Genomic DNA, 10,727 nt, shown 5'->3' on the forward strand with positions numbered 1-10,727 from the left:
TGTTGGATTAAGAGAGCGACGGAAAATAAAAAAAAAAACCTGCTCGGCCCATGATAACGATTAAACCACATTTTTAGCCCACAAATTAAAGCGTAAATAATTATAGACAAATGTTCTCTACCATAAGATATTTTTATGATATAGTATAATTTTTGTTTTAACTATATCAACATGAAGGAGGTTAACCGTGTAAGAGAAGAATCTGTGTATTGTTTAAAATACAACTGTGTATAATTCAAAAAAAAAAAAAAAAAAAAATACAACTGTAGAAATTTTAGATACAGATAATCACTGAATCGAATAGCACGCTCTTCTAGAATGACCTTTTACATTTAGATATCAATATTTTTTGGAATTCAGGTATATATTACCTACCAAATTTGACCGAGTAATGGGGTACGCATATGATGCACACAACCCTAGTTGAAAAAAGTAATACTTCCAAATTGCATTGAGATACTATAAACCGGGAGATTAGAAAGCAAATAGAAGAAAAGTATTATAAACCGGGCCGGTTGATCCAACGGCTGGTGTCATCAAGGAAATTTCGATAAGAAGACCAACGAAACTGCACCGTTTAGATTGTAAAATCTAAATTAAATAGTGGGTGGAGAGAGAGAGAGAGAGAGAAAGAAGACGAAAACGAAAGTCAATTATAAAAAAAGAACGCGTCAACTTTTGGTGGGGGGGGGGGGGGACTTAGGGATCGGACCGTGCACGTGACCGCACGGAAACTAAACCCGGACGTATTGCGCGTGACTAAACCGGATTAGAATAATCGACGACTGGTCCGGGCTACCCTTTCTTTTGTGTGCGTTTCCTCTCGTTGAGATTGAGAGGGGATCCATCTTTTCTTTTTCCTTTTTCCTGGGTGGAAAATCTTATCGACCTATAGAAAACCCTAATTTCTCATCAGTCTCCGATCCCTTGGTTTCTGTTTTGATTTTGTGAAATTTAGAACGCAGAGCTTTTTGCTTCTTGTTTGTGTCTGGTGGTTCACGACATGGATTTGGAAGCTAGCTGTAAGGTATTTTTTATCGTCTGAGAGATCGATGCTTTATATGATGCGTTGTGGTTTGATATGTGTTTAGAACGGATGTTTTCAAGAAGCTTTGTTTTTCTTCTTCTTTTGTTTTGATTGTTATTAGTGGATGTTCTCAAAGTTTAGTTCTTGTTGGTTGTTGTGGTCGTGTGTTGCAGGAGAAACTTTCATCTTTTAGGATAAAAGAGCTCAAGGATGTGCTCACTCAGCTTGGACTTTCGAAACAGGGGAAGAAACAGGTTATCATCTTTTTGCTGATTGTGTTTGTGGCTCTCACAGGGCACTGTTAAATAGCCGTAGTGCCATCTTGAGTATTGCCATTGTGAATGAAGTATCTGCTTTTTTTTTTAAACTCCTTTTGATTTTTTTTTCGTTAACAGGATCTTGTTGAGCGGGTTTTGACGCTTGTTTCTGATGGACAAGGTTAATTGAACCACTTCTCTTTTGTTTATTCATGTCTTTGTGTATTAAAAAAAAACTCACTTCTGTCTTCGTTTCATATGGACAGCTGCCAGGTTGTGGTCTAAAAAGAATACATTGGCGAGGGAAGACGTTGCAAAACTAGTGGATGATACATACAGGTGAGGGATCGTTTCTTACAGTGGATTTCTTGGTTGAATTGCGGTTCGTTGTTACCACAATGTTTTTTTTTTTATTTATTTTTGTGTTCCATAGGAAAATGCAAGTATCTGGGGCAAGTGATTTAGCATCAAAAGGACAAGTAAGTTCAGATACCAAAGTCAAGGGAGAGCCTGAAGATTCCTTTCGACAAGAAGTGAAAGTTCGATGTGTTTGTGGAAGTTCTCTGGAGACTGACTCAATGATACAGGTAAAACTCAGTGCGTCTATTGCTGTTTGACCGATAGACCTGACGTGTATTACTGTTGGTTCAGTTTGTGATGCTGAATTATGTTCTCTTTTCGGTTTCAGTGTGAGGATCCAAGATGCCATGTTTGGGAGCATGTTGGCTGTGTTATTGTCCCTGAAAAGTCTATGGATGCAAATCCGCCGCTTCCTGAAATCTTTTATTGTGAAGTCTGTCGACTTACACGAGCTGACCCGTAAGTTCTGCTTCTTAACAATTTTCGCTATCCATTAGGATTGTGTTTCACGGTTGTCTCCTACATGGTTTTCCTTGTGCAGGTTTTTGGTTACAGTGGCACATCCACTTTGTCCAGTGAGGTTTACTCCAACTACCATCTCATCTGATGGGTAAGAACTTCATATTTTCCGTATTGCTCTCATTATAGACGTTAAAATTGTTTTAACTTTTTTTTTTTTTTAATTTAGAAAGCCGAAGTACTAGATAATCTATCCTAGATGGATACATCACCATTTGGTTCATCCCGCATTATATATTTTCATGTTTTTGTTTCCTCCAATGTTCTGCAATAAAGCGCTCACTAATAATCCATCTGCATTGTGTGAATTTAGTACTTTACTTTTCGCTTGTCTTTGCCTTTCTTTAGGAAGGGGTAATAGTGGTGAGCTAAGTCTCAGATCACGGCTCTGCTAGTCTGTTAACTTTGAACTGGAAAAAAAACTGTTACCACCTTTTGTTTATTCTAACGCTCCGATCAAAACTTTTCCAGTACAACCCCAATGCAGAGTGTTGAGAGAACATTTCAAATCACAAGGTCAGACAAGGACTTGTTGGCCAAACAAGAGTACGATGTTCAGGTTGGGTTTTGCAAAAGTACTCAAACATGTAAAACTGTACCTACGTATACGTTTCTAACTGGAATTTTACTTTTGTTTAGGCTTGGTGTATGCTTTTGAATGACAAAGTTGTCTTTAGGATGCAGTGGCCCCAATTTGCTGAACTGCAGATCAATGGTATGACTGTGACATCCTCTCAAATAGGGAATGTGTTAGTTTTCTTGTTATTCTGATTGTATTCAATAAGAATGCTTTATATTTTCTGATATGCGATTCATGATACACCTTATCATTTCATAGGTATGCTTGTACGCCCGATTAGCCGACCTGGGTCACAGCTTTTGGGGGCCAACGGCCGCGACGATGGACCTACTGTATGTTTTTTTTTTTATCCCTAACCCTTCTGACTGAAATATAGGAGTAGATCTCTTACATTGAAAGTCTTGGAATCAGTAGTGTAATTTGATACCATCTCATTTTGCTATTTTGGCAGATCAAACCTTATATTAGGGATGGGATTAACAGAATAATCTTGAGCGGAGGTGACAGTCGGAGATTTTGTTTTGGAGTTAGACTTGTGAAGCGCCGGACTCTACAACAGGTACTGGTCACACATACTGCATGAGAAATATTCGAAATGTTTGGCCCGTCTATGGCGGGTAATAAAGACATAAATGTTCAAAAAAAAAACCTAAGGATCTTTTGAATATAGAAAGCACGAAATTAAATTGGCACTGGCAACATACTTTCCCACAAAATATGTTTGTCAGATTTCAAATTTCCTGTCCTTTTGTCGTCTGTGGCTTCAATACTCACTCACTTTTCCCATCTAGGTTCTAAATTTAATTCCAGAAGAGACTAAAGGGGAGACGTTTGAAGATGCTCTAGCACGTGTACGACGCTGCATTGGAGGTGGAGGTGGAGATGATAATGCGGACAGTGATAGTGACATTGAAGTTGTTGCTGATTTCTTCGGTGTCAACCTTCGGTGTCCTGTAAGTTACTAATAGCTTGTAGCTCAGTTTTCTTACTTATTGCAGTCAAGTAACTGATGCTTACTATCTTCATTAGATGAGCGGTTCTAGGATAAAAGTTGCTGGGAGATTTTTACCCTGTGTGCACATGGGCGGGTTTGACCTTGAGGTGTTTGTGGAGTTGAATCAACGTTCCAGAAAGGCAGGTTTCTTATCCTTGTCTAAACATTTGGTTATTCATCTTGTTTTCTGACTTTGTTTGTTCTGTTGCCTTGTTAACATGCAGTGGCAGTGCCCTATTTGTTTGAAGAACTACTCAGTTGAACATGTAATCGTGGATCCTTATTTTAACCGTATCACTTCTAAGGTATACTTTTGGGGAATACACTAAAAAATAATGAATCTTTGTATCCACGTCATTGAATTATTCTCTTCCTACACGACAGATGAAGCATTGTGATGAAGATGTGACTGAAATTGAAGTGAAACCTGATGGTTCTTGGCGTGTAAAGTCCAAAAAAGAGAGAGAGCTCTCTCAGTGGCACTTACCCGATGGTAGCCTTTGCCCCTCTGCTGATGAGGTTAAGCGGAAGATGGAAACGTTGATTCCGGTTAAACAAGAAGGTTTCTCAGATGGTCCAACACCTCTGAAACTTGGCATAAGGAAGAATCGCAATGGCGTCTGGGAAGTTAGGAAACCTAATACAAATGGCCTTTCTTCCAGTAATAAGGTTGGGTATCAGGACAAGAATATTGTACCGATGAGTAGTAGTGCTACTGGAAGTGGTCGGGATGGTGATGATGCAAGCGTAAGCCAGGATGCTATTGGATCCTTTGACTTTGGAACCAATGGCATTGAACTTGATTCCATTTCCATGAATGTTGATTCAAGTTATAACATTCCTGACAGAAACCAAGCTGGAGAGGATGTGAACAATGATGTTATTGTTCTAAGTGATTCTGATGAAGATAACGATGTAGTAATCACTACTCCTGGACCTTCATACAGTGGTTGTCGAACTGATGGTGGGGTGAATTTTCCGTTGAACCCTTCTGGTATCATTAACTCATATAATGAGGACCCACACACCATGGCTGGGGGAAGCTCACGCCTAGGTGGTTTCAACGATGATGATGAGTTTGTTACGCCCCTTTGGCCATTTCCTTCTGAAACTCCAGAAGCGCCTCTGTTCCCACTGTTCGGATCGGATGCTGACGTTTCAGAAGGTTTACTTGGTTTGCATCATCATGGCGGCCCACTAAACTGTGGTCCTGAAATAAATGGAGATTACACCTTGGCTCCTGAGACATCAATGGCATCTGAAGCAGTGGCGAACGATGGAGGCCTAGTTGACAATCCTCTTGCATTTGGTAGAGACGATCCTTCACTTCAAATATTTTTGCCAACGAAACCAGATGCTTCAGCTCAGAATGGTTTTATAAACCAAGCTGATATGTCAAATGGTATCCGCAGTGATGACTGGATCTCGCTAAGGCTAGGCGATAGCGCTGGTGGGAATCATGGCGAGGCTACTTCTGCAAACGGGCTCAACTCAAACCAGCAGATGTCGACAAGGGAAGGTTGTATGGATGCTACGACAGAGACTGGTGCGTTCCCTGACTAAGACAAATTATATATGCTTTCCTGCAACCATCAAGGGCCCTGTAAATGTGGATCCTTTTCACGATGTTGCGTTTCTATTTTTCTTCATTTTATTGTAAACAATGGATGGAGAAAGATCTGTTTTAGTTTCTAAATGTAGCTTTTAGCTAATCATTTATCTTTGACGATGTCCATTCTATATGTGTAGTTCATGTGGTACACTTACTGACTGTTGGTGCGTATTTGCAGCTTCGTTGCTTTTGGGTATGAATGACAACAACAAGGCAAAGAGGCAAAGATCAGATAAGCCATTTTCATTTCCTCGCCAGAAGCGTTCTGTAAGACCTCGGATGTTCCTCTCCATTGACTCAGATTCTGAGTGATATTTTGTTCTCTTCTCTCTCTCTCGGGATGATTCGGTGTTCCTTTTGATTCTTAATGATATGCACAGAACAATCAACAGGATCATCAGACAGCATACCGGACGGAGTTAGCCAAGATTTGCCTTGATTCTCTGTGCAGTCAAGCATCGAATTGGTAGTGACTATTTATCTCTTTATGTTGGTGATTCTCTTCATTATCGGTTCAGAATCTTGGCAAAGCAAAGCACAGAGGCTGATTTAGTTTTACTTAATAGGCAGAAAAAGTGGGAATAGGTGGTTCCGGGTTAAGTATACTCGAATAGTTTTTTCTTAATTAATTATTTTCTGGAAGATTATAAAAATGATTTGGGTGCCAGAAGCTATAGAGGCATGTAACGTTGTAAATTATGGGCTCTCTATTTTTTATTTATTATAAAAATCAGCTCTTATTGTGCAATAAGTTTTCATCATGCTTCTGGCCAAAGCCAGGATTATTTTTAGGGTCTCTTCCCCCCCCCCCCCCCCCCCTAAAAATCAGGAACTTTTGGAAAATCAGGAACATCATGCTTCTGGCCAAAGCCAGAATTATTTTTAGGGTGTCTCTTCCCCCCCCTAAAAATCAGGAACTTTTGGAAAATCAGGAACATTATGCTTCTGGCCAAAGCCAGAATTATTGTGCAATAAGTTTTCTAAACTCTAATTTAATATATCAGGAACTTTTGGAAAATACTTTTTGGGGGTATATCCCATGTGCTAACGAGTCTTTATTAGTAGTAAACTAGTGGTTAGGACATCTGAGTTTACACTAAAAATATTTTATATTAATACATAATTTAATTTTATTGATCGGAAAAATATGTCCATTTTATTTATCAAACATATTTAAATTTTACATTTTTATTGGAAATTTATTTTAAATCGCAATAATAAATAAAATATGCTTTTTAGTTTGAGTTGAAAGGACCACTAAAATTTCTTTTGTTAAAGAACACAAAATTATGAAATTATTAAAAAGCTAAGAAAAATGTAATGATTTATATATTTTTTTATTTCTATTTCACTTTGATATAGTCAAGAAAAATCTAAAGTACGAATAACAAATATTTTTATTTTATTTTTAAGATTATAATTTAAATACTATTACAATAGTTAATTTTATCATGATAATAAATGAATCCATCTCCAAGCTAAATCAATTGAAAATATAATATAATGTAATAAAATCATAAGAAGTTATATTTTAAAGTCATATATATATAGCTCAATAATGTCACAAATAATAGTTGATATATATATTATGTAACAACAAATGATTTTTTATAATATATTTTATATAGATTTTTAATTTATAATGATTTTTTCTTTAATTTTAAGTGTTTTACTAATTATGTTTGTAAATTAGTTTAGCATTTGCTTTACTTTTTTTTATAACAAAATTGTTTGTAGGAAATTTTCCTCATGTTAACTGAAAGTTCTTTTATAGAAAAATAGTGTTATAAATTAATAAAGTATTACATTGGTTCAAATAATTTAGCCAAAATAACTTAAATGTAGTGTAACCATTAATAATCTAAAAATTAAGATGAACCAAACCGCATACAGATATTTTTTTTGAAAAAAAAAATTACTTGAACCTTCAATGTTAGTTCACTTCTTCTCTCCCAAATGTATGACGAGGAATTTGAAATTAAGGTCAGACATGGATTCAATTTTTATTATTGACATAGTTTAGTTGCAAAGTTTTTAGTTGTTCACAGAGTTCTTAGTTGTTCAAAGATGGCTGATTTATGGATTAATGTCTCTTGTCTACACCTCCACAGGATAGATGTGGAATTAAATTTCACGAATCCAAACTTCATCAGGTTGAACTAAATAGGACGGTTATTATCTTAGTTTCTGATTTCTGGTGTTCCCGAAATCCAGACAACATGAGATACAATTTTCCCAATTATATATCTTAAACTGATACCATTGAAACTAAAGTTTTGAAATTAAAACTCAACCGAACATTAATCAGATCATGCTGGGTTCGTTAAAAAAAAGTATTACTTTATTATTGAACTCAAACTTTTAAATTTAGATAGATAATGCACCTGCAAACTCTGTCTCTAGTGCTTAACCTCTTTGACTAGAATACTTAAGTGTAACAGGCCGTCTTAAACGTTGGAGCTTTCTTGGAAGCAAAAGCTTCATCAGCAGCAGAGTTTACGACCGCATCAGTCTGAGAAGGTTGTAGTGATGGTCAACCAGACTTATCATTAACTCATGTGTTGTTTTCTTAGATACTCTTGGTCAGCACAAGAGTTGGCTTTAGAGTTTGCCTGACAGCACCAAGCATGTCGTCACCTGGGTAGTCATCACTTCCCAATCAGTTCTAATTCACATGGATTAATGTTAGGCATATTTTGGACATAGTAATGTTTAATCCACATAGATTAATACACACCTACTCCAAAAAATTAGGCACATGTGGACAATGGTTGGTGTAAAAAATACGTACCCCTGTGGAGGAGAAATGAATTTCAGAGAGCTTAAGCTGGAAGGTCAAATTCTACACGATAATATCTTGGATACATCGTGGGAGTGCTGCTTGCTGGAGAGATTCACTCGCGCTCTGTGTTATTTTAGAAAATGACAAAAACTAACATAAGAAAATGTTGGCTGCTTAAACTGAGAAGGATATTAGGGGCGTCCAGACAATACCATGAGTTGAGCAACCTTTGCGATGAGAACATTGGTCATCTTCTTATTTCACCGTTAAAAAAACGAAGACGGCTGAGTCTGTTGCGATCTGTGAACACCATCTGAACACGGTGGCTAAATAGTGGATTGTGTAAGTGATTATTGGCTGAACATGCGTATATAGTCTGGCAAGAAAATCTTAAATATAAGTTCGACCGAAATACCTCACAGCACAAACTGCAGTGTCGTCATGCGCCAGTGTCGCCATGCACCATGCGCATGTGAAAGACGTGAATCCACGCTGCAGTTTTTGGTAGGATTTAGAGTAGGAGAAGTAGCACCATCCATTAGTGGTGTCAATGTCACCGACCTCGGCAGTACAAAGAAACTTTGCAGTGTACATGAACCACATGAGGAGGAAAGTTATAGGCATGTGGGGATCATGTTTATGAGCTAAAAACGAATGGAGTTCACCAACCTGTGGTGGAGAGTTAAGAACGTAGTTGTTCAGCTCAGCAAGAGTTACTCGTTCAATTTTCTTCACACTTCCATACTTGGAAGCTGTGGAGCAGCTACCATCATAAGATCCATATAACCTACTAAATAAAAACTCCCCTCAAGTTTCTGATGAAGCTGATATACAATCATGCCAAACTCACAAACACATACGGAAGGTCATTTAGGTTTATCATGACAGTAACGACATTAACCAACTTAAATAGAACATCAACGATTAACTTTGAAACAATACACATCAGCTTACGTACCATAACACATTGAATGGCCTGATTCTCCTTGTCAAGGTGGTCTTGATGCCACAAACATCACCAAAAACGTCTGCAAGAGAATATTTGTAACAAACTGTTAATACGGAAGGAAGTAGTTGCAGCCAATCATTGTTAGAGAACGGGAAAAGCATGAGTGGCTAAACATACCCGGAAAATCCACGTTTGTATTAGCCAAAGCCATAAGCTGTTCATTTTTCTAAAACATGAAGTTTTTTCTTAGAATAATAACAGTTGGCTCCATCATCTCCACAACCAAAAAAATATCTAAAACTAATTAAAGAAGGAAGTTAAACAGTCGATACCTTGTTGTCAAGAAAAACCAGGTTCAGCCCAAGATGCTCACCCACTTTCTTTAAATTCCTCGCATCCCAAATCACAGAAGCTGTGCAACAACTGTTTTCTTACAACATCCGTCCTTCAAATCGGAAAAGTGGAGCTGGTTAATCGCCATCGGTGGATGCTCTGTTTATAGGGTTTATGATAATGATTTTGAAATGACCCAAATTCTGGCCCAGCGAGTTCAAGTCGAAGCCCAAATCCATTCCAAGAAGCCCACTTTATTTTTCTATAAAAACTCAACTCTATCCACTTTGTTTTCTCCAAAACATCAAGAAAATTGGAAAATAGAAGAGAGAAGTAAGATAAATGAGAATGATGAATTGTAGAGAGTTATCGTTGCTGGAGCCACCGCACGCCATGACCAAGCTGAGTTCATTACCACCGATCGTCAGCCTAGGTAACCGCCGAAATCGCATGCTTTCAGTTTTGGCCGTTTTAGTAAATCGACCATATCTCCCTAACCGTTAAGAATCTTGTGCATGGAAGGCCACCATCGTGTTCCTCTCGTCGAGACGAAGCCGTAGCCACCGACCACGCTGCAATCGGAGCCCGGACGAAGCCGATAGAGCCTTCCGAAGTTTGGCATCCGCGCGAGCGTGACACGCACGCGCCGCCGCAGTCCACCGGAGCCGCCGTGCATTCTGGCCATGCGCCACTGTCTCCGACCGCTGTTCACCGGAGCCGCCGTGCTCGGCCGCCATCAGTCCACCGCTCCTTCGCCGCCGCCTGTAGCTTTTCCGGTAAGCCACCGTCCCTCTTCCATCGCCATCGGTGACTGGCCGGTGACTCGTCCAACTCGGCTGAGTCGACTCAGTGAGTCAACTCGGCTGAGTCGACTCAGTGAGTCAACTCGGCTGAGTCGACTCAGTGAGTTAACTCGGTGACTCGGTGACTCGGTCAACTGGTGGTTTGACTGGTTTAATTGGTCTAAATCGATTTTGGGCTGGTTAGGTTAAACCAGTTGGTTATTGGAAATTAATTTTGGTTAGGAGTAAACCGAATTGCAATTAATTAGGATCTGGTTCAATTGAATTCAAAATCAGTTTGGGTAAACCGATTGGTTAGGTTAAATTGATTTCTGGTCAAGGGTTGACCGGATTGACCTTTGACCAGCGGATTGACTTTTCTCTAGACATTGACCAGACCTGTTTTAAACCGCTCAAATTTTCGCTTGTGTTTCAGATTTGGAGTCTATTTGAGCATATGGAGTTCATAGATACCACTTCTCTTCATTGCTAAGGTGAGAGTTTCTCAGTTTAAATCCCGAACTAGTTTAGT

General features: G+C 38.6%; 1 protein-coding gene across 1 annotated transcript; it reads left to right on the forward strand.

Moving 5' to 3' along the window:
* Positions 1-769: 769 nt before the first annotated feature.
* Positions 770-6,097, forward strand: LOC106401501 (E3 SUMO-protein ligase SIZ1). Its single transcript, XM_048767323.1, has 17 exons — positions 770-1,027; positions 1,201-1,281; positions 1,423-1,465; positions 1,551-1,623; positions 1,718-1,871; positions 1,973-2,103; positions 2,186-2,254; positions 2,635-2,722; positions 2,803-2,878; positions 3,002-3,075; positions 3,195-3,302; positions 3,535-3,696; positions 3,773-3,877; positions 3,962-4,042; positions 4,122-5,283; positions 5,528-5,616; positions 5,730-6,097. Exons 1-17 carry the CDS (start codon positions 1,004-1,006, stop codon positions 5,817-5,819), a joined length of 2,610 nt encoding a protein of 869 aa, XP_048623280.1. The 5' UTR covers positions 770-1,003; the 3' UTR covers positions 5,820-6,097.
* The last annotated feature ends 4,630 nt before the right edge of the window (positions 6,098-10,727 follow it).

The sequence above is a fragment of the Brassica napus genome, chromosome C9 (genome assembly GCF_020379485.1).
Source record: "Brassica napus cultivar Da-Ae chromosome C9, Da-Ae, whole genome shotgun sequence".
Lineage (NCBI taxonomy): Eukaryota > Viridiplantae > Streptophyta > Magnoliopsida > Brassicales > Brassicaceae > Brassica > Brassica napus.